The sequence below is a fragment of the Nycticebus coucang genome, chromosome 22 (genome assembly GCF_027406575.1).
Source record: "Nycticebus coucang isolate mNycCou1 chromosome 22, mNycCou1.pri, whole genome shotgun sequence".
NCBI classification, from domain to species: Eukaryota; Metazoa; Chordata; class Mammalia; order Primates; family Lorisidae; genus Nycticebus; species Nycticebus coucang.
In genome coordinates this window covers 39,817,261-39,841,188 of record NC_069801.1, presented here as the reverse complement: position 1 = coordinate 39,841,188, position 23,928 = coordinate 39,817,261, and the positions used below count along the sequence as shown (strand labels likewise).

Genomic DNA, 23,928 nt, shown 5'->3' with positions numbered 1-23,928 from the left:
ACAAGGCAGGGTAGAGATAATGGGTCTAGTACTCAGAACTGTTACATAAATGTATGCATGCATGCACATTGGGACTAATTTAATGGGGATGAGGGGTTGATGACACTACTTCAGCCCCATTCCACCCCAAGGGAAATGAAGTATTCCAAATGGCTCCAGCCTAGGTAGCTTGGAGATAGCAGTACCTCTTCCACCCTAGATGGTGTTCCCACCATTCTTTCCCAGGGCCTGGGTCCAAGCATCCTCCCATCCTTCCCCAAGGCCTTCTTGATGGACCTAGGCTTTCAGTTAGGCGATGGTGGCAGCAGAAAGGAAACAGAGGCAGCAATAAGGATCCAGGTTTACTCTTTGGGGACAGGGAGGGATGAGAAGGGGTGGGTGGCACGAAGGTGCCCCTCAGTAGTCAGCTGTGTAATCTGTGCCATGCAGCCCCCGGCACAGCAATGTGAACTCCTTCACCATCTCCTTTACCCGCCTCTTGTTCACTCGCTCACTGAAGGAGAAACAGGAGAGCAGGTTATCACTACCCACTATCACCAACTCCTCCGTCCTGACAGGCCCACCCTAATTCTGCTCACCGAAGGATCTGCTGGCTGAAGTTGTCCTTCTGTTCAGTGCTGAGGCGGGCAGAAGGGAAACCAGGTGGCTGTAGTGCCTCTTTGATCCACATGCTCAGGAGACTGAAGCAATGTTTGTTCAGTGCAAACAGGATGTCAGCAAAGCAGTCCATGAGGCTGCGGGAAGCCTGGCCCCCAATGGCCTGAGGAATAGGGGTTCTCAGCACATCAGGATCCTGCCCCTTCTTCACCAAGGATGCCTAACTATGCCTCAGGCCCTCTGGAACAGTTCCTAAGCCAAACTGCACATCACAGTGAGTGATGCTTTTTGACAGCCAGTTGATCCTCATAGTACCCTAACAACTTTCAGCCATTTAAAACATTTTTTATTTTTTTAGGGATGGGTCTTGCTCTGTTGCCCAAGCTGGAATGCAGTGGTGTGAGTATAGCTCACCAAAGCCTCCAACTCCTGGGCTCAAGTGATCCTCCAGCCTTAGCCTCCCAAGTAGCTGGGACCATGGGCATGTGCCACCACACCCAGCAGCCACCATTTAATTGAGTTAGAAATAGAATATGAGAGCTCAGGGAACCAAGGTTCAAGCCTCCCAGAAAGCCAAATGCCTCTCCCACCTCCACCAAACCCTTACTTGTTCCATCTCACCTCCAGCACTGCTATGAGCAGCATACGACCGTCCTCCTGGACCACCTTTCCTACAGAATCTAATTCCCCACACCGAGGCAGCAGCTCTGTCTGCAGAGGATGGAGATACCCATCAGCCCCAGCTCCTTCCCACCTCTCCCTGAGGACAAGAGCTGCACATCACACCCCTACCCTCTGGAGTCTTGGGCAGGGCAGGACACTGGGTGGCAGGGGTCAGAGGTCAGTGTGGGACTCACAAAGAAGCCACAGGAGGCCTTGACAGTAGGTGCCTCAGGGAACTTGAGGGCCAGCACAGCTGTGGGAGAGGCAGAGGCAGATCAGATGGGGCCTAAGGATTTTCCTGGGAGCCCAAGGCCCACCTGTCCACTTGGCAATACTTACCACACTGGAACACAGCTTTGACATCCAATCGTTCACACAAGAACAAATCTGGCTTCCTCTTCAGAGCCTGCAGGAGGTGGAGCTGGTAAGCCCAGCCCCAGCCAATTCCAAGGACCATCCCTCCCACTCACCTGCCACCCAAGCCCCTGATTTCACACATTACAGGTAGAGGCTGCTGAAACCAGCCACCCAGCCATCTCTGGGGGACTGAGACCACCCTGGAGTTCAGTAAGTCTGGTGAGGACAGCCAAGGGATGCTGTGTACATGTATGTGTGCACGATGCACAGGAGTATGTGAGAGTCTGAGGTTGGGGATCTTCATGTAGAAAATCTAGTCTAAACACTTTCCCCTTTCTCCTCCATTAGGGCCAGATAACCTACAGGCTCCAGGTAGCCAGCAGTGACTTTGCTCTGGTTCATAGAAGGAGTCAAGTCTCCCCCTAGCTTTTGTGAATAGGGCAGCAGGAAGAGATGGCAGCCAGACCATGGAGTCCTCAGCCCAACTGACTCCTCCCTTGTCCCACCTACATTTCTCAGGCACCCTCCAGCTCCTGCTCAAGGAGAAAAAAAGTAGACTGAAGCCTTGCAGCCTTAGTGTCAGCTTTCACTCAGGATACCCTGTGTCCAGGTCCTTCTTACCCATACCCACCCCAGGAGCTGTGCTGCCAATAGTAGTGGGACAGATGGAAGGACGGGAACCCACAGCCCACCCCCAGTGATACCAGGATATGACCGGCATATCCTCAGGCCATAGGAGATGCTCTGAACAGCTCCAGGCATCCTCAAACACTGCTGCTCCCCAGCAATGAATGCCCCCAGTACATACCACATAGAGCCCTACCCTCCAACCCCTCACATACCCTCTACCCTCCATGACGGTCCCATGCACCCTCACTTGAAATGCTCTGCTTACACACTTCTATCACACCCTTACACACACACACACACTCACATGCCTGTGACACACTCAAAACCCCCCACATCCCCAAGCCAAGACACCTACCCACAATCTTCCTGTACACTCTCCCAACACGCCTCTCCACAAATACACACTCAAATCCCCTTGCCATCAGATGTGCCCTCACAAGTACCCACACATGTAACCATCTGGGCCCAAAACACTCCCTTCCATTGCTCACTCCACCCCACCCCACCAACTAGACTTTAAATTCCAGGAGAGTAAGGACTATGCCTGCTTTTGTTCACTGTTTACAGCTTCAGCACCTGGCAAAGTGCTTCACATTATTACACACTCAATACCTGTGCAAAGAAACACTCCATCTACTCCACCCCCTAACACACTGAACCCCCAAACACACTAACTCCACACTCCCACAGTTTCCAGACATACCAACACCATGAAACACGCTCCCTTCCTCCATAATATACGTTCCCATAGCCCAATACACATCCACACCCAAAATCCATCAACCCCTAACACACTAACAAACAACACAAAACACCAACGTATAACACACATTGATGCACTTGCCTATACTTCAACTACACGTTTATCCCAGCACCCAACACAATACACACCTTACTTACAGAAGCAGGTGATCTCTGTTCCCCTCCCAAACCAACCTCAAAACATATAAAATAAGGTCCAACACACTTAGACACACGACAGGCAAACACATCCTGGCACGGTCTCACAGTGGAGCAGCACAACCCCTCCAGCAGCCCAACTCCAGGCTCCACTGGGCACATTAGTCTTTAGCCTCTCCCTTGGGAGCTGATCCCAGCCTATCTCTCAGGAGCAGGCTGGGGGCACTGAGGCAGGCAGTTCCCGGCAGGAGCACGGGGACATTGAACCCCAGGCCCTTCAACTCCAGCCCTACCCCTGAACTTCTTCCTGGACAAACAAACCACACAGGAGCTGCTGGCACAGTCACCACTTCCTCCCCACCTCACTCCCCCCAGGCCAGCCCATCTCCCTTCCTTCGGGATCAGCTTCTCCCTGGTCTTTGTAGAAGACTGAGCTAGTTGAGGCAAAAGGGCACTAAAGGAGGATGTTGGGTTGTCAACTTCCACGGAAACAGATGAAGAAACTCTATTCAACTGAACAGAAAAAAAAATTTGTCAACAGAAAGCTAAAAATAGGCTTAAATTGAATTTCAACATAAGAGAAAGAGAGAGAGAGAGAACAGAACGTGAATGAATAAAACTAAAACACACCTGTGCCAGGAGTTGCATAAATGAATCAACAATATCAGGATGATCCCTGGGCCCTAAAATATAATAAAGATGGAACTTAAGAAAAAATTATACAAACAGCAACTCAACCTCATATAGTTATGTGGGACTGAGAGCCTGCAGGGAGACAGCGTGGGGGCACATGAGCAGCAGGAAGCAAGATAAAGAAACAAAACATACAAAAACCATGAACTGGGAGAAGCCCAACAGAAAGAGACGGCAAAGTGAAGGACGGGCCTGCCCCAGCTCCCCCAGGGGACCTTCTGCCTACTCCCCACTCCTCCTCAGGTTAGTCCCCCAGTGATCCCTTGGTGCCCAAGCAATTCTGGACTCCATAGAGTTGAAGAAACAGCCCCATGCTCTTGCTGTAGCCTCTGGCAGGCTAGGGTAGCCCTATACTCCTCCTAAGCACATACTTCCCCATCACCAGCCATCAAAGAGGAGAGAAGGGCTGGTGGTGGGTCAGTCCTTTGTATTTCCCTTGAGGCTTGATTGAAGGCCCTGGAAAGGCCAGAGCATCGAGGTCTGAGCAAGTGTCACCTCACTTCAATGGCCTTAGAGTTCTTGGTCTGGCCAAGGGAAGGAATCTATTTGATCCCCTTAAATCAGAGGACTCCTGCTTGGGCAGGACAGCAATGTGCCATGGGGAAGTCACTAGCAGGGTCCAGGGGAGGAAACATTATAAGGCCAAAAATGAGAGCCCCACCCCAGCAAAGCCCCACCACCTGGTCATGGACTCAGCAGAGAACCAAGCTCAGGGCTGAGGACCAGCTCCAACCACCTGGGCAGTCAAAAAAAAAAAAAAAGGGAAACCAATCAATCCCATGATCCAGTGGGAAGGCAGACTCTGAGGAAGGAATTGCTAAGACTAGGACAGCATAACAGGTATGGGGCCACCCTCTCTAGCAAGACAACCAACAAGCCCAACAAATATGATGTTGGACACTTCTGCCTCCAGTTCTGATGATTCCTGAGGCAAGAATAAGGCATGCACCTGGAGCTCCTACCCAGGCTTCTCCATTCTCAGGAGGATATGCAAAACCAGCTGTCTAAGACACCACTAAGTAGCTGTGTGATCTTGTGCAAGCCACAAATGCTCATTTTTCCCATCTGTAAAGTAGATAATCTCTGCCCTGCTTCCTTCTCTGGGCTATGAGGAGCCATTAATAAATAAAGCCTGTCTCTTTCATATCTGAACCCTGAGTTACTTAAGTCCCAGAAAGTGAAGCCCAGTGTGCCCCATGCCTGGGTCCCACTACGAATAGCAGGTTTGATGTTCACCTATTTGGTACAGGTGGGCCAGGCAGTGAGGAAGAAAGGCTCCAAAGACAAGCATCCCTCACTCTCTTTTATTTAACAATGTCTGAGGTCTGCTCTAGCCCAGCCTCATTCTGGGCACTGAGAATAGAGAGAAGAAACTCAACTCTACCTTTGAGGGGCTTAGTCTAGGAAGAGGGCAGACATGAGGCTGATTATTGTGAGTGATTGGTGCCATATCAGCAGTGTGTACATGCACCCAATTCTGCCTTTATGTCTTCTTTCCAAGACATAAAGGAGTGAGAGTTCATCTAGGAAAGAGCATAGGGCATTCCAGTCAGAGAAGCAAGGCATAGGGTATCAAATGGGATATGGTAAGGAAAATGTCAGTGTGGCTTGAATGTTGGGGTCATGAGAACATTGGCAGGAGAGGACATTAGAGGTATGCCAGAGTTTTGCCATGTGTGTGGGAAGGGGACAATAATCTGAGAGCAATGGGAGCAATGAAAGGCTTTTAAGCCAGGGAGGAAAAATGCTCAGATTTGCATTTTTATAAAGAACATTGTATCTATAGCATCCAGAATAGACGAGAGAAAAGAGTGGATGTCAAGGAAACCAAATAGAAGGTTGTTGAGGTAATCCAGGTGAGACCCTGGTAATCCAGGTGGACCCTAAACTGAGGGAGCAGCCATGGAGGGTGGGTACAAAAGATATGGCTGAGGGATGATCAGGAGCCATCATCACCAGCACTTGTCCCAGATCAGGTATGGGGAGTGAGTCAGGTGGAATTGAGAGGATGACAACACTTGGGTTTTTGGCTCAGGTTTCTCTCTAGTTTGGACCTAGTCCAGGCCAGCATCCTAGGAACAGACACTGAAGATATGAACAGAGAGCACCCTAGGCTCCAGCTGTGACCCCCCTGGTGAGCCTCAAACCCAGGACCATGAAGCTAGGCAAGACTCATAAGGCTGGCAAAGCACTACTGCTCCTTTTCCAAATTGGAAGGATAGGTTAGACAGTACAGGAAACCTAGAACCCCTGCTCCCAACTCTCTCAGGCAGAGGGCCACAGAGAATGGGAGGCTAAAGCCATAGCCAAAAGCACTTGGCTTTTGACCTACAAAGGACTAAGCCTTGATGCAGGGAAAGGAACTAGCACTCTCTGAGTATTTCATGTGCAAAAACTCCAAGCCAAGGCCCAGTAGGTACAACTTTATTGCCTAAAACAATTATTGGGTAAGGTATCTTCATTTCACAGGCATGGAAATGAGGGCTCAGCAAAGATAAGTGACTTGCCCAAGGACACACAACTAGTTGGTGGTGATGAGCTTAGAATCTAGGTCTATCTGAGTTCAAAGCCCATGCTCTTTCCACATTTCATTATATCTCAGCCTAGTACCCCAAATCCCTCAGAGCCTCTGCCCCCACCTTCCTCCATACCCAGACTGGCCCTCAGCCCAGCAGGCCAGCAGAAGACATCATTCACCCTTTTATCCAGTTCAACCTAAGGTTTCGACTATTTGTAAGGTGAAAATTGTGCTGTGCTTGATCCCACAAGTTTCCCATCAAGTCCCATGTGCAACTCAGGGGACAGAGGAGAACAGAGTGGGAAGCTTTGGCTCCCCAGTTGGGGAAGCAGAGGCAGTGGCAGTGGCGGCAGTGGCAGTAGTCCCAGTCAGGACCTACCTTGCTGGAAGAGAGTGAGTGTGACGGAGGTGACAAGCAGGAAGAGGGCCTCGATTGGGGGAAAGTGGGCAGGCTCATGAGCAAAGATGTGGACCAGCTACAACAAAGTAGAGAATTGAGTGTCACAAAGACCAGTCAACACCCCTGTAATACGGGTGGGGACCCAGCCATGACAGCTATCTGATCCATCCCCACCTAGCATCAGGATCTCTGACTAGAATAAAATCCAATAACAATGCCCCATCCAGAAGGCCCACCTGTCGAGTGAGGTCAAGAGCAGAGGCCTGGGGGATGGTGCTGAACATCCGACCCAGCATCTCACACAGCTGTGGCACCATGGGGGCAAAGTCATCCAGCAGTGTCTTAACAGACTTTTCAAAGATAGCACATACCGCCTTGGAAAGAAAGCAAAGGGACTCCATTCAGCAGATCACAACTGGCTGAAACAGAACTGAAGCCCTGTGCAGAGGGGGCCTAAGAAAGGGCCCTTATATATATAGGCCTTGCCTGGCTGAGCAAACCAAGGAAGGTAAACAGGTCTGACCCTCACACCCTTCACACAGGATATAACTTTGTAACTCAACTCTTGCTACTTACATCTCCATCATTTCCTCTCAGGGAGCAGAAATAGCAACAAAAACCTGAATTGAAAAGGGACCAAAGGCAGGTCTTTGATGCTAAAACAGATGCTTGACTCAACCCTAACATTACAGTCCTCTTGTCAACTACTTCTTGTGATACCGGGGAGTTCTAAATGTCTTCCCAAAAGATTCCCTGTGTCCATGGGGCAGGATTCCCCTCACAAGCTCAAGCAGGAGTACCAACACCTTACTTCTGCTCCATCTCTGAGCAAAGTCACCATGGGAGCAGAGGACAAGGGTCAGGGCTCACCTCCACCACCTGGGCATCATTCAGCCATTTGCTCAGCACCTTCTGGATAAGTTGGAAGACCTGCTGCAGCACTACCACCACCTGAAGACACAGAAAGAAGTGAGGTGCCCCATCATCCCGATGACCCACTTGAGAAGGACTTGGGAGTAGGGAGTAGGGAAGGAGTTCAAACCTATTACCCCAGACTACACACTGAAGACTCAGTGCATGGGACCCCTAGGGGAATAGGTGGTTTGCCCAACTTCCCTATGAATGAAAGAGGAGGATATCCTGAATTCTTGCAATCATCTCTATAGGAAGCCTCAAACTGCAAAGCAAATATATCACAAGATTATGAAAACTTTGTAAACTTAAAGAAAAATAAGCCAGACATGTTGGTTCACACCTGTGATCCCAGTGTTTTGGGAGGCCAAGGAGGGAGGATTTCTTGAGGCCAGGAGTTCAAGGCCAGCCTGGGCAACATAATGAGATCCTGCCTCTATAAAAAAAATTTTTTAATTGGCTGGGCATTGTGGCATATGCTTGTAGTCCATGCTTGTAGGTACTTGGAGGCAGAGGCAGGAACAGGAGCTTATGAGTTTGAGCCTGCAATGAACCATGATGATGCCACTGTACTCTAGCCTGGGTGACAGAGACCCTATCTCAAAAAACAAACAAACAAACACCAATCCCTATTCATCTCTGCTCAGTAAAACAAGGGCTATGGGCTTGCCCTTGAAGAAGTGGAGATGCTGTCTCACACAAATAGGCTTAGGGTAGAGAGCCCCAATGGATGTGCTGATGCAGGCAGCTTATGGAGGAACAGAGAGCAGAAGGTCCTGGGAAGGGAAGGAAGGCAGGGTGATGACTACCACAAAGGAGAAGGGGCTCTGTGGAACCATGGTGGCCCAGATGTGGGCTGGGGCTAAAAGGGTAACCGAAGCAGAGGTGGGAAGTTGAGCAGAGGGACTAGATAACTGCTGGCTTCCTTTTTTCCAGGAGAAATCCTGGATGGGGTTCTTGGAACAATGACCACAGCAGCCCCTCATATTTGTAAAAAATTTTACAATTTGCAAACTACTTTTACTCAAGACCATATCTGCTATCCAGGACAGTTTTAAGGGGTAAGCAAAGCACACATTCCAGTGTTTACAGTTTTGAATGGTAAGCTGAGGCTTGCCCTTGATCAAATAGCTTGGAAGCCCCAAGCCCCCTGTATCCAAACTTATCACAGTACCTGTCATACTATTTTGTGATGATCTGTTTACATGTATTTCCTCTAGATTGTAAGTGGCTCAAAGGCAAGAACTATTACATGCAGAGGATGAAATAAGCATTGTTGGTTCCCACAGGGGACAGTAAATGTTAAAGTAGGAGGCCCCACAGAGTTGGGGGTTGAAGAGTGGCCCATAATAACATTACTTGAGAGTTGAAAGATATAATGTCAGTTCTCTCATGGGATTCAGGAATTGTGCTGGGGACAAGGGCAATATGATGCACAGGATTGAATGAAATAATGCCATCACTAACTATAGGGTGGGGCCGATAATAAGCTCATTCACATGACCAAATACATTATCCCCAATAGGGCCAGGGATAATAACAACATTACCCACAGAGCTGGGGAGTGACAATGACATTCCCGGGGTTTGGGGAGGAGAATGGCAAAGACAATGTCACCCACGGGGTTGGGTCCCTGTGGCACTGGCAGCTTCCGAAGCTCGGGGCCTTCATGATCATCATCATGATGACTGACGTCCAGTGTGGTGAACAGGTTGGAGAGAAGCCCCAAGATGTGGACAATGGCCAGCTTATTGGAGGGATTGGGCTACAGAGAAAAGCAAACCAAGTTCCAGATCTCCGAGCCCCGACTTGGTCCCCAGATCACTCAGCCCCATCTCTGAGTGCCAGCTCCAATCCCACCTCTTATTTTTTTTTTTTTTTTTGTAGAGACAGAGTCTCACTGTACCACCCTCGGTAGAGTGCCGTGGCGTCACACGGCTCACAGCAACCTCTCACTCTTGGGCTTACACAATTCTCTTGCCTCAGCCTCCCGAGCAGCTGGGACTACTGGCGCTCGCCACAACGCCTGGCTATTTTTTTGTTTTTGTTGCAGTTTGGCCGGTGCTGGGTTTGAACCCACCACCTTCGGCATATGGGACCGGTGCCCTACTCACTGAGCCACAGGCACCGCCCCAATCCCACCTCTTATTAGCCATAGCCCACACAAGGGGAAGCCCCAGAGTCCCAGCACTGCTTCCTGGCTCCCAGAGCTCACTCACCATCTCTTCTGCCAACTTCTCCAGCTGCTGGATATAGGGAGAGATGAGTGAGTGCAGGTTCTTAAGGATCTCCTCCACCTGCAGAGCTGATAGCAGGAAGCCCAGTGCCTGCATCAGCCACATGCACTGGCTAGTCTGTGGGGCAGAACATGGATGGTCAGTCCTGGCCACATCTGGTCATGAACGGGAAAAAGAATGAGTCTCTTGGAGAAGTTTCAAAAAAACAAAGAATCAGAGAAAAGGGGTAAGGAGAAGCAAAAGATAGGATTTCTGGGATATGAGAATCCCACAAGACCCACCAAGAGATTGATCCCTAAAAACTCTTGAGCCACACCTTGTGGATCTGTTTCATCAGCACGTCCTGCAGGTAAAAAGAAGGAAGGTAGTATCAGCACAGTGTGGTGTGTCCCGAGGCCCAGCACCACCCAGGGCCACTGCATACCTGGGAGACAGCCACGATGTTGGCAGCATAGGGTGGCAGGTCATACTTGCACTCTCGGCAGATCTTCTTGAGGGTGGAAACTGAAGAGACAGAGAGCTCAGGATTGCCCAGGGCATGCAATACAAGGGGTAGAACACTGTTGATCATGACAGGGTGGTCAGCCAGCCATTCAGACAGAGCTCCTGGAGGAAAGACGAAGAAAGGAGGATCTCTGAGGCAGGGCAGGTTGGCTTTGTACCATGTCCCTGAGGCAGGCAGAGTTTCTGGTAGGGTCACGTTGCAGCCCCGGCACAGATCATTGCTCATTCAGATACATGAGTGGACAAATAATGAATGCGCATGCTCAAACATGAGCCTTACAGCTGAGAAAAGGAAAGGTTACTTAACAGTACTGCTGCTCCATTGACAGTGAACTACAACTCAGTACACTGCAGGAAGGACCCCTAGACTGCCGGGACAGTCAATTGGTTACTGATGCATGTATAAGCACAGGTCTCTCCTGTTTTGGATAAGATCTAGCGTGCTGGCCATGTCTGGGCCATGAGTGCTGCTGCTCTGGGAATGTGGTCATGGGCACGCGCCAGGTCTCACCAATGGTGAACATGACAGTATCTGCCAGCTGCACGTTGCTGATGCTGATCCGTGGGATGAGGCCAATGAGCCCAGGCACCACATCAGAATAGTTGACATCAATGGTCTCTGCGATGGATTGGAAGCCGTAGAGCAGGGCCTCTGTGTGCTGGGGAAAGAGGGTACCACTGGCTTGGCTGAGGAGGAGGCCAGTATGACAGGTCTGGGTAGGCTGAGGGAATCAGGCTTAGGCGGTACCTGCCAGGAGTAGGGCTCCTCTGAACTGGTGAGCAAACGGCCCAGCTTGTCATAGAGGTTGCTGAGCAGCTCGGCGCCCAGCATCTCATAGACATACATGAGTGTATCTGAGATGTCCACCCTGAGAAGCATAGGAAGGCCTTTTATACTGCCTGGATCCTGACTCCAAGCCCAGGAACCTACCCCAGCACCCTCACAACCATGCAAAAATGCCTAGAGAATAGAGAAAGGAGCCTCAGAATTCAGGAAGCCTGGCACTGGGCTCCTTCCCTCATTGCCTTCATTATTTCAGGACTCCATTCAGATGTAGGGTTGGCCTGCTATTATCACCTGTAAATTCGGAACTGCTCCTTCTCATCTGAGGACCAGAATCCATATTCCTCATCAGAAGGGAACTGGGCCTTGTGCAGAAGCACATCCACCAGCTGGAAGTAGACTGGCCGGTATACCTGCTGGTACACAGCCTGCTTCTCTGCCTCAAAAGACAGAATGTCATCCTGAGAGAGCGAGGGAAGAGAATTAGCCATCTCACCAGCAGCCATACAGCCCATAATCCACCTTCTTCCATCCCCGCCCACTCCTTCTGGAGGTCACATAGACAAACCTGCAGTGTGTACCAGAAGGTGAGGGTTAGGGAGCTGGTAGTCTCATTGACAGGATAGTGGCCAGGGATGCCTGTGCAGAACATAATCATGTTGACAAGTGCCAGAAAGCTCTGCCAGTGCTCTACTTGGTCCAGCAAGGCCCTGGGGAGGAAGAGGCAGAGTAAAGTCATTTTACTTCTCTCAAAAGGGTTCCATAAGCCCACTTGTAGAGGGCCCTGCTATCCCATCCTCAGCTAACCCACTCCTCACCGGGAGTGGTTCTCGCCCAGAGCCACAGCAATGCGACAGATGCCATGGGAGGTCTCCATGTCCCCATTCTGTACTGCCTGTCGCAGTTGTTCCTGCAGTCCCAGCACCAGTGGAATGAGTTTCAGGAGTGTGTTCACATACCTGGAGGCATGAGGTGAGAAAACCCATCAGAACTGCCCCACACACACCAGTTTTGAGAGAAAGGCACAATCTCCCTGTCTTCTATCAAAGCCCTCCTCCTCACATCAAATCCTAAGCAAAAAAAGATCAGAGGCTAACCTAGATGGCAGTTTTGATGCTGCTCATTTGGGAAAGAACTTATTTTATAAATACATATACTTTAAAAAAAAAAAACAAAACAGATTCTCATTCTGTTGCCCAGGCTAGGGTGCCATGGTGTCATATTAACTCACAGCAACCTCAAACTCTTGGGCTCAAGTGATCCTCTTGCCCTAGTCTCCCCAGTAGCTGGGACTACAGGTGCCTGCCATGACTCTCAGCTAGTTTTTCTATTTTTAGTAGAAACAGGTCTAACTTTTGCTCAGCTGGGAAGAACTTTAGGTCACAACCTCCAGGGGAACCCTGGGAAGACAGTATGAGGTCAGTGTAATAGGTTGAATTGTATCCTCTAATCCAATTAAGAGTGATGCTATAATGGGTTAAGACTTTTAGGGAGGTTGGGATGCAGTAAATGTATTTTTCATGTGGTAATAACATGAAGTTAGGGGGTATAGCGGGCAGACTATTATGGGTTGAATTGTGTCCACCCCTCACCACAAAGTTACATTTTTTGGCAAGTCCTAACCCCCTGTACCTCACAATGTGACCTTATTTGGAAAGAATCATTGCAGATGAAGTTATACTGGAGTAAGGTAGACCCCTAACCCAACGTGACTGGTGTCCTTGTAAGAAGACATCCATGTGAAGACAGAGACACGGGGAGAACACTATGTGAAGATGAAAGTAGAGACTGGAGTAATACAGCTAGAAGCCAAGGAATGCTAAAGATTGCCAGCAAACCACCAGAAGCTAGGAGGAAGCAAGGAAAGATTCTCTTACAGGTCTCAGAGGGAACATGGCCCTGTCAACACCTGGATTTCAGACTTTTAGCCTCCATAATTGTGGAACTATAAATTCCTTTCTTTTCTTTTTTTTTTTTGAGACAGAGCCTCAAGCTGTCGCCCTGGGTAGAGTGCCATGGCATTACAGCTCAGAGCAATCTTCAACTCCTGGGCTCAAGCCATTCTCCTGCCTCCGACTCCCAAGTAGCTGGGACTACAGGTGCCCACCACAACGCCTGGCTATTTTTTGGTTGCAGCTGTCATTGTTGTTTGGTGGGCCCAGGCTCCACTCCACCCTCTACCACTGAATCCCAACTGCCATGTTATCTAGTGGCAGTAGGAAAGGAGAGAAGCAAATGATGGACTCAGAGAGAGTTAAGAGGCAAAATAGACAAGATTTGATGACTGATTGCTATAAGGATGGGAAAGAAGGCGAATTCTCCAAGGCAACTCTCAATTTACTGGCTCAAGGACTAAATAGTTGGCAAAGCTATTTTCTGAAACTGAAGGGTGAGAAAACAGTAACATCTTTTTTTTTTTTTTTTTTTGAGACTAAGTCTCACTCTGTTGCCAAGGTTAGATTGCCATGAGGTCAGCCTAGTTCACTGCAACCTCCAACTTTTTTGGTTTAAGTAATCCTGCCTCAGCCTCCCGAGTAGCTGAGACTATAGGTGCCTGCCACAACACCCAGCTAATTTTTCTATCTTTAGCAGAGACAGGGTCTTGCTCTTCCTCAGGCTGGTCTAGAACTCCTGAGTTCAAAGGATCCTCCTGCCCTAGCCTTAAAGAGTGCTGGGATTATAGGTGTGAGCCCTAAAACCCAACCAACAGTAACACCTTTAACAGGAGGTGGGAAGGTGATAGCTTCCATATCAGGCATGTTGACTCAGACTTCCATATAAGGCACGGTAAGACATGCAGGTAGAAGGATCCATAAAGACTTGGACATAAAATCCTGAAGGCCAGTAGAGAGGTTAGAGCAAAAGACATAGATTTGAGAGTCATTACCTAACAGCTGGAAGTGGAAGCTATGGGAATAGATGAGACTTTCTTTTTTTTTTTTTTTTTTTTGTAGAGACAGAGTCTCACTTTATGGCCCTCGGTAGAGTGCCGTGGCCTCACACGGCTCACAGCAACCTCCAACTCCTGGGCTTAAGCGATTCTCTTGCCTCAGCCTCCCAAGTAGCTGGGACTACAGGCGCCCGCCACAACGCCCGGCTATTTTTTGGTTGCAGTTTGGCCGGGGCCGGGTTTGAACCCGCCACCCTCGGTATATGGGGCCGGCACCTTACCGACTGAGCCACAGGTGCCGCCCTAGATGAGACTTTCTCAGGGAGAAAATGTTGAATGAGAGAAAAGAAGGTCCAGGTCAGACCCCTAAAGCACAAAGATCCCTAAAGGAGGAGCAGAGGAAGCCCAGTATACAAAGATCCGGAGATGGCTAGCTCCATCACAAGGGACCCCTCCTCAGCAGCCTGTTGTGTTTAGATCAGACTAAGTAGAGGAAACCATACTCTTGGGGGGGATCAGGTGCTTTGGGGCCCCTCTTGCTGTCAACTGTAGTGTTACTACAGCAATCGACATAGAGAGAAGGGACCAAGAATCTAGAAGGAGTTCTATCTGGACTTGCCCCCAGGTTGCTAGGCAGTAGCCTCATAACTTTAGTGGGAGGATGAGGAGGACAAAAAGAGGCAATTAGCCTAGAAACACTGCCTTCCTCTCCGCATTCCCATTTCCACATCTTGTAGGAAAAGTCATCCATATCAGCATACCCCCAGCCCAGAGATAGCCCCAGAGAGTGCTGCCTGGAGACAGCTGGAATAGTTTCAGGCTCATGACCCTGACACGGTTTGCACCACAATACAATGAACATTTTCAGGCCAGACTCTAGCACAAAAAGCAGGGGCAGGATCAAGGCTGTGACACACAAGCTCCCCAGCAGATGAGATGGGGGCAGGAGGTAGTGCCCTACCCCCACAGCATCTCCACTGTATTCCAAATCTGCCAGAGTTCACACAGACAGCAGGTACTAAGTGAAGGTTCTTATTTGTCTTACTTAAGCCTCATAACAGGGCAAATCAAGGACTATATAGCCCTGAAGGGCTGAGCATTACTCAAGGTCATACAGCAACTTAGAAGCAGATTCCTGGCTGAAATAGCCTTTTAAACTGCTAGATGTCTGCTTCTCTTTCAGTATCCAATCGGAATTTCCCCAAAGGATCTGTGTAGATCTCAGCCCATATCTAATAATAAGTGATAGGAACCCCCAACAGTCTAATTCACTTTCTCTCTTCGCCCAACCCCCAGTGAAAATCTCTTCCAGGATTCAAAATATATTAATATTCAATAATATTCAATAATATTTCAAAGGAGAGAAGCAGGAAGCAGCAGCAGCTATGGAGGAGCAGAAAAAGGCAGACCTAAGTGCAAGCTCAGCCAGGGAGGGCCACTGTCAGGATACCTGGTGAAAGCAGTACCTGGATGACCCAGAATCAAAGATAATGGAAGGTGACTGTCCCAAGCTAAAGGTAGGAAACTAAACTGGACAGAGCAAGATCTAACTCTGGCCTAGGAGTAGCTCACCCATGGAGATAATTTCCCACCACCTGAGCACCTGTGTCTGAGATCTGCAAGTGTACAGAAGAACAAGTCTGAGGCCCCAGAGGTTTCTGGGTTTAAATGAGGGAGACAGGGAGGATGTCCTTAGGATCATAGCTGAAGCTGGGTTCAAGACACCTAGCTCCAGTTGGTCAACTTGTGCAGCCAGGCAGGGCTTCTGAGACTTCTCTGCTGCTGCTCACACTGAGCTCAGCCCAGGCCTGCAATTAGAGCTCTGGGAGCAAAGCTGAGAAAATGGGGAGAGTTGCTAAGCAACCAAGGGGCTGCAGCCAATGGGCGCTGAGGAGGCGGTGGGTTACCTCACCAGCTCCTTGCTCTCTCATTTGTTCAGAGGAGAAGGGGCATCAATTACCTGCCAAAACCCATGAGACTGGCTGGGTGGATAAACTTGGGTATATCCAAGGACACCCACATCACCCACACACTTCCCCTAATCAGTTCCCCTCAGTCACCAACTGCCTGAGCCCACCCCAGCACTTGAACTTCTGGCTGCCAAGAGAGGCCTTGACCTAGGACTTGGTATCCACCTTAGGCTGAAAAACCTAGGAAACTAGGAGACCGGTATCATAATCACTGCCAACACAACAATGATACGAAATACTAGCAACTGCCATTTATGGAATGCACAGGAACCATGCTAAACTCTTTATGACATTCTCTTATTTAATCTTTATGCCACAATATTCTTTTATTTTTAAATCAATCCCAATGTTTTTTATTTATTTATTTATTTTTATTTTTTTTTTTTTTGAGACAGAGGCTCAAGCTATCACCCTGGGTAGAGTGCTGTGGCATCACAGCTCGCAGAAACCTCCAAGTCCTGGGCTTAAGCATTTCTCTTGCCTCAGCCTCCCGACTAGCTGGGACTACAGGTGCCCGCCACAACACCTGGCTATTTTTTGGTTGTAGTTGTCATTGTTGTTTTGCGGCCCCGGCTGGATTTGAACCCGCCAGCTCAGGTGTATGTGGCTGGTGCCTTAGCTGCTTGAGCTACAGGCATCACCCAACCCCAATGTTTTAATTTAAAGTTTGAAAAGGCGGGCGGCGCCTGTGGTTCATAGGGGTAGGGTACCAGCCCCATATGCTGGAGATGGTGGGTTCAAACCCAACCCCGGCCAAAGACCGCAAAAAAAAAAGGAAAAAAAATAAAGTTTGAAAAGGCAAAGGTGAAGCACATTATCTATGTGGGTGCATACACATACGTACATACGCATGCATCTATATATACAAAAGGAAACCAACACTTTTTCAATTTTAGCCACTGATCAACCAGCCTACTGTCTGTTACAGGATTCACTTTCTATTTCTTACGCCCATTCTAAAAGTATATAGCCTTGGGTGGCGCCTGTGGCTCAGTGAGTAGGGCGCCAGTCCCATATACTGAGGATGGCGGGTTCAAACCAAGCCCCAGCCAAACCGCAACAAAAAAATGCCTGGGCGTTGTGGCGGACGCCTGTAGTCCCAGCTACTCAGGAGACTGAGGCAAGAGAATCGCCTAGGCCTAGGAGCTGGAGGTTGCTGTGAGCCATGTGACGTCATGGCACTGTACCGAGGGTGGTAAAGTGAGACTCTGTCCCCACAAAAAAAAAAGAAAAAAAAAAAAGGATGTAGCCTTAATCAGTTAACAGCAACTACATTTCTTTTTTTCTTTAAATACAGTTACCATTAAGCCTATCATATATGTTAGAAAGGTAGAACATATTACACACAACAATCACACACAGTCACACACTTTAAGTCAAGTGACATATGAGTGACCTATTTGTACAAATGGGTGCCGCTGACTTCCTCACCCCACCAGAGGCCACAAAAAAACTCTCATTACTCAGGGAGTCAAAATACTCTCTATTGAATACCAAGGGCAGACCCTGTAAATATTATCCTATTTAAACCAATTACAATAACTCTGAGGTTGATAAAATTGCCCCATTTTGCTGATAAGGAAACTGAGGTTTAGAAGTGGCTTATCTGGGCGGTGCCTGTGGCTCAGTGAGTAGGGCACCGGCCCCATATACTGAGGGTGGTGGGTTCAAACCCAGCCCCGGCAGAACTGCGACAACAACAACAAAATAATAGCCAGGTGTTGTGGCAGGTGCCTGTAGTCCCAGCTACTTGGGAGGCTGAGGCAAGAGAATCGCCTAAGCCCAGGAACTGGAGGTTGCTGTGAGCTGTGTGACGCCTCGGCACTCTACCAAGGGTGATAAAGTGAGACTCTGTTTCTTTAAAAAAAAAAAAACCAGAAGTGGCTTATCCAAGATCTCAGATCTAGTAAATAATTCTCCATGCAGTCTCTTTCCATGGTTTTTCCCTCCACCTCTGCTATGTGTTCCCAAAGCCCTATTTCTGAAATGTCAATGGCAGGCCTCCAGTCTTGCCCTATCCATTCCAATTCAAATCTCAGCTGGCTATTTTCTTTGGTTTTTGTTTGTTTGTTTTTTTGAGATACAGTCTCACCATGTGGCCCTCAGTAGAGTGCCATGGTGTCACAGCTCACAGCAACCTCAAACTCTTGGGCTTCAGCAATTCTCTTGCCTCACCCTCCCAAGTAGCTGGGACTACAGATGCCTGCCACAATGCCCAGCTATTTTTTTGTTGTAATTGTCATTGTTTGGCAGGCCCGAGCTGGGTTTGAACTCGCCAGCTCCAGTGTATGTGGCTGGCACCTTAGCCACTGAGCTAAGGCACCGAGCCACAGCATTCCATTTTCTCTGCTTAAAATCTTCTAATATTCTTAGAAGATGACCTCTGGATGATGACCAAAATCTTAACCTTGGTCGACAAGGTCCTACATGATGTAGGCCCAGATCTCCTGTAACTCTGGCTGTTAACCCCCGTCGTCTAATCATACCCAATGATTTACAAATCTCCAGACTCCCATGCTCTTTCTCACACTTCCCTTGCTTAAGCTCTTTCATCTGTATGGAGTGTCCTCCTCATCTATCACCTCCATCTGGCTAACTCTTACACAGCATTCCAAGCACAGTTCAGTAGTCACTTCCTCTGGGAAGCCTTTCACAACCCGTAGACTAGGTTAAAGCCTTCTCTGAGCTCTTAGAGCGCCCTTTCTCCCTGACAGCATTCATCATGTTGACTGTATTTGCCCATTTGTGTATCCCCTAGACTATGCGCTCCAACACACAGAAGTTAAAGCATTCATCTATGTGTTCAGTGCTCAGCACAGGGCCTGACATAGGACTTTCACCAAACACTTCACTACACTCAGTTTCTTTCTTTTTTTTTTTTTTTGTAGAGACAGAGTCTCACTTTACTGCCCTCAGTAGAGTGCCATGGCATCACACGGCTCACAGCAACCTCCAGCTCTTGGGCTTATGTGATTCTCTTGCTTCAGCCTCCCAAGTAGCTGGGTATACTCAGTTTCTTTCAGGCCCTGAATGTGCCATGATGCTGCCCATCACAGGTCTTTGTACTTCCTGTGGTTCCTGAAGCCTAGAATACTCCTCCATTTTCCCCCAGTCTCTTCCACCTCCCACCCATCCCCGCTGAGGCAATTCCTACCTTCCTCATTAAAAAATACTGAATGCAAAAAAAAAAAAAAAAAAAAAAAAATAGCCGGGCGTTCTGGCGGGCGCCTGTAGTCCCAGCTACTCGGGAGGCTGAGGCAAGAGAATCGCTTAAGCCCAGGAGTTGGAGGTTGCTGTGAGCTATATGATGCCATGGCACTCTACCGAGGGCCATAAAGTGAAACTCTGTCTCTACAAAAAAAAAAAAAAAAAAAAAATACTGAATGGTACCATGTATCATTACCACAGGCACAATGTGACAAAGTGAAATAACAGAGTCACTGTCCTCACAGAGTTGAGGGACCAGTAAGGAGACACATTAATTTTTTTTTTTTTTTTTGAGACAGAGTCTCACTTTCTTGCCCCCAGTACAGTAGCATGGCATCATAGCTCACAGCAACCTTCAACTCTTGGGCTTTAAGTGATTCTCTTGGCCTCAGCCTCCCAAGTAGCTGGGACTACAGGCACCAGCAACAATGCGTGGCTATTTTTTAGCGATGGGGTCTTGATCAAGCTGGTCTCGAATTCATGAGCGCAAAAGATCCACGGGCCTCGGCCTCCCAGAGTGAAGTGACTACAGGTGTGAGCCACCATGGCTGGCCCCACATGTTAATTTATAATGAAATCATGTTGTGGGCTAAGAAGGAAAAATACTGGAAGCTCAGAGATACTATAACAGAGAATACCAAATCTAGTCTTAAAAATCATTGTGGACTTCCTTATGGAAATGAAGTTAAGATTTGGCACAGGTAACATGTCAAGTACATATGGTGGTTCAGAGGCTAGACGGAGCATGGGATATTCAAGGAACTGAAAAAACCACATGGGAGGTGTAGAAAGCAAAAAAGGTAACATGAGATGAGTTTGGTGATGCCCTATTGAGCAGCAGCTTTATGAGTAACATTAGAGATTCTGATCTTTATCCTAAGAGCAGTGAGAAGCCACTGAAGGGCTCTGATCAAAAAAGAAAGATCAGATCTCCATTTTCAAAAGATCCATCTGGCTGAAGGGTACAAGAGTAAAAACCAGTAGAAACCAGGGGCCTAGTGAGAAAGATCTGCAGTAATCTGGAGAGAGAGAGATGATGACACCTTGGCCTAGGATGGTAGTAATGGAAATGGAAAAAAATAGATATGCAATATGGTCAGGAGCAGAACAGCTAGGACTTAGTGACTGATAAGAGAAAGAAAAGAGCAAAATATTTTAATTAAATAACTCACTGGATAATTAGTTCTTTAATGTCTGCCTTCCTCTATGAACCATGAGGACAGGGACCATTTTTTGCCTGGTTCCTTAATATATCTCCAGCATAGGACTAGGCATGCAGTAGGCACTCAATTAATGTTTATTGAACAGACAGATGGATTGGATGTGTGTCTGACCAAGAGACTCTCCCTCTCTGGGGAGGTGCGAACCAGCTTACCTCTGGGCATCAGGCTGTGAAATGGCATTGACGATGGCCTCCACACTACTGTCAAAGAGCTCTGAGTCCTGCAGAGCAGCAAAGGCAGCCTGAATGAGTGCCTCGCAGTCCTGCAGTGGCACCTCCAGCTGCACCCAGCTGGAGAAACACTTGAGCACCTTCTGACGCACACAGCTGGGTGAGCTGGGCTGCTGTAGCAGCTGCTCTAGCAATGGGAAGACAGCGCCACACTCCACTGCCAGGCTGGCCCGTACTAGGCCTTTGCGGTACTGGGGAAGCCGGCTGGTCTGGAACTCCTCGGGTAGCACTGTCAACAGCTCCAGCAGGGCCAGGCAGCGACCCTGGCCATCCACTGGTGAGTCTTCAGCCTGGAAGAGCCGTACCATATCTGCCACAGCACATGGCCAAGCATCAGGCATCATGTTGAGAGCCAGCGAGGCCAGTGCCACGCACAGCCGAGTCAGCACAATCTTGGAGCCACTGGCAAAGCAGGTGATCTGGGTGAAGAGCTGTGCCTTTAGGCTTTCATACTGGTCAGTGGGAATGTCACTCCAGTAGCGAGAGATCTTGATGTGCAGAGCACTAGCCCCAAAGTACTGGATCTCAGGCACCTTGTCAGGCTGCAGTAGCTGCCAGCTGAAGTGCCAGGCTTGTGGGGACACCTGGGCCTGCATCAGCCACTTCTGAGCCAGGTTCTTGTTCTCAATGTTGGGGTCGTAGTAGAGCTGGTGCAGCGCCTGCAGGATAGCACAGGACTGAACAGGTGTTGGCCACTCTGGACCCTGCCAGAGCCCAGAACAGAGGCATGACTTGGTCCTGCAAGACTGCTTTCTCTTTCTCCCTGACTAAAGGGCTCTGAGCAGGGAACATCAGGGCTCTGTAGTGTTTCCTGAGCCTGGGGTCCTGCTGATATCTTGAGAGCCTGAACCTTGCCCATGCCCTATCATATCCTCTTCTTATAGCAAAATGTTATGGGTTCAGAGAGGTAATCTCCACAGGAAAGCAGAAAAAGAGGAGGCTGAGCTCCCAAACGGGAGGCACTTGAGGGCAAGGCCCAGGTGGAAGGAATGGCTCCATGGGGATGAAGCTACCCTGAGAAGAACATGGTAAAGCCTGAGGGGTCCTGACCCTCCCAGGCAGTTGCTCCCACCATCTCCAAGAGCTCCTTTCAGCTCCCCCAGGATCACCCCTAGGTCACTCCAGATGCTGGCACCAAAGCCAGAGTGAAATTTGAGCAGTACTAAGACTTTTGCCAGGCAGCCCTAGGGCAAAGACATACTGCAGGGGAGGGTTAGAACATCCCTCAGAGAGCACGTGCGAAGGTCCAACAAGCTGATCCAGAGAAGCCTTCGCCATAGCTGCAGTCTTGGCAAATGCCTAGCCTGAAACTCTCAACTAGCAGAATCCCTCCAGGGTCCCAGTTCCACTGGGACTTTATGAAGTAAGAAAACAGTGATTTATCTCCCTGGTAGCACATGGAACAGTGTGCCACCATGCCAACACTCCCCAGTCCCAAGGGATAGGAGAGTGAGACCAGGATCCTTACTCTTAAGCAAGCTCCATCCAAGTAGGTTTAGCTCTATTTACGACCCCTGACAGCCAATTATTTTGGCCTCTCAAGGATGCCAAAGCCAGCAGAAAAGAGACAGGAGGGAAACATCCTTACCATTTAAGCCAAACAGGGGTCAAGAATTAACAAGTGAACCTCCGCAATCATCTCTTGCTTTCCAGCAAGGTAGCCCCATCTCCTCATGCATCCCAGGGTGCATGCATTCCTGCATTCTAAGCTGCAGGGAGCAGATGCAGAAAAGAACCTAAAAAGCAGTTCAGAAAAGATGGACTGGGCAGTGGGGGCGACTGGGATGGCCAAGGCAGGGAACTATGTAGGCAGATAAGTAGAAAGAGCACTCTAAGGTTGCCAGCAGAGCCAGGACTCTTGGACTCAGCACATAACAAAGGCAGCCAGCCCCATTCCTGCCTGTCCAGGACTGGTCTGGCTTTCATCCAATAACGTAAGAACCATTCTCCAAGAAGAGTGAAAACATAAACCAGATTGTTTTGGTTCCAGATTATTTGGTTCTCAGATTATTTTCTGAGCCCTTGGCTCAACAAAGTTATGTCCAGGACAGATCAGCATCAGTATGTTCCGGGGGACTGAGCTGCAGGTCTCCTGGGTTCCTGCTTTCCTACTGCACTGCTCATGCAGTTTCCATGGAGCTGGAGAATAGCCAGTCTGGCTGGAGGTCTAAGCCATCAGCACCCTGAAAGGACCATCCCAAGACCCTAGAAGTTAACTGTCCCCAGCGACCCACCTCTAAGGAAAGCCAAAAATAGCCCTTTAGTGCACTGCAACACTGCTGTTCTGCCTGCTCGGAGAGACAGCGAATGCCAGGTGCTCTGGGGGCATCATCCCAGCAGGCATGCAGCCCAGGCCTGAACTCTGGCATTAGTGACAGTCCCCAGAACTTCTGCTCTGTCACTGGAGTGCCTACCCCAGAACCATCATACCTTCTCCACGTTCTCCACAGTGAAGTCCAAGGCTGGTGCTGCTCCAGCCCCTGTAGCCCCCGGCTGCTCCTCCCGCCGCTCCATCTTTGCTCCCTCCCTAGCAGGGAGGCGGACGCTGATCTGCCTCCTGCTCCAGCCCCTTGGCTGCTGGCCCCCTGCTAGACCTTTGCTTGGGTGCCCAGGAAGTGGTGAGGTGAGAGGGGCCCCAGGGCGGGCATGGCTGCCGAGGCCTCCCCACCTCGTTTGAGGGTGGGGGGCTTGCCAGAGACCAAAAGGAGTGCTCGTAGGAGCTCCGCTGAGGGGACTTCGGGGAGGGAGCCGTCAGTGAAGAGCTCGCAGGCGGAGGTCCTAGTGATAGGTCACGGCTCTGTGCCCAAAAGCTGTAAGGAGGGAGTCACAGGGGAGGGAGGCCTGTGGGGGAAACCGAGGGGTCACGGGGCCGATGGCCAGTCACCAAAACACCCTCGTTTGGGTGAGCTTTCTGGAGCTATGAGGTCAAGGGCCTGAGGGCTCTGGGGGAGAGATCCCTTCGAGGGTTATGGAGGCGTCCAGTGAAGCCCAGAGGCGCAGCTTCGCGAGTCAGGGGCGAAGAGTCCGTGGGGTTGAGGGGCTATAGCAGGTCCCCTCCGCTCGGCCTGGCTGGTAATCTGCCCTCAACCAGGCTCCTGCCCGGCTACCGCCGCTGCCTCCGCCCCAGTGACTGAGTGACAAGCCAGCCCGGCCGGGACGGGGCGGGGACCTCAGCAAGGCGCGGACTGCCCCGAGCGCCTGTCCCCGGCACTG

At 49.5% G+C, this 23,928-nt stretch overlaps 1 protein-coding gene across 1 annotated transcript; it reads right to left on the bottom strand.

Moving 5' to 3' along the window:
• Positions 1-328: 328 nt before the first annotated feature.
• Positions 329-23,864, bottom strand: IPO13 (importin 13). Its single transcript, XM_053577198.1, has 20 exons — positions 23,146-23,864; positions 20,638-21,374; positions 12,014-12,154; positions 11,764-11,905; positions 11,490-11,656; positions 11,160-11,280; positions 10,923-11,070; positions 10,332-10,513; positions 10,224-10,250; positions 9,890-10,024; positions 9,292-9,435; positions 7,629-7,709; positions 6,995-7,132; positions 6,738-6,834; positions 3,778-3,830; positions 1,600-1,666; positions 1,455-1,513; positions 1,219-1,308; positions 579-760; positions 329-493 (listed from the first exon to the last, which is right to left on the bottom strand). Exons 1-20 carry the CDS (start codon positions 23,227-23,229, stop codon positions 397-399), a joined length of 2,892 nt encoding a protein of 963 aa, XP_053433173.1. The 5' UTR covers positions 23,230-23,864; the 3' UTR covers positions 329-396.
• Between the last annotated feature and the right edge of the window lie 64 nt (positions 23,865-23,928).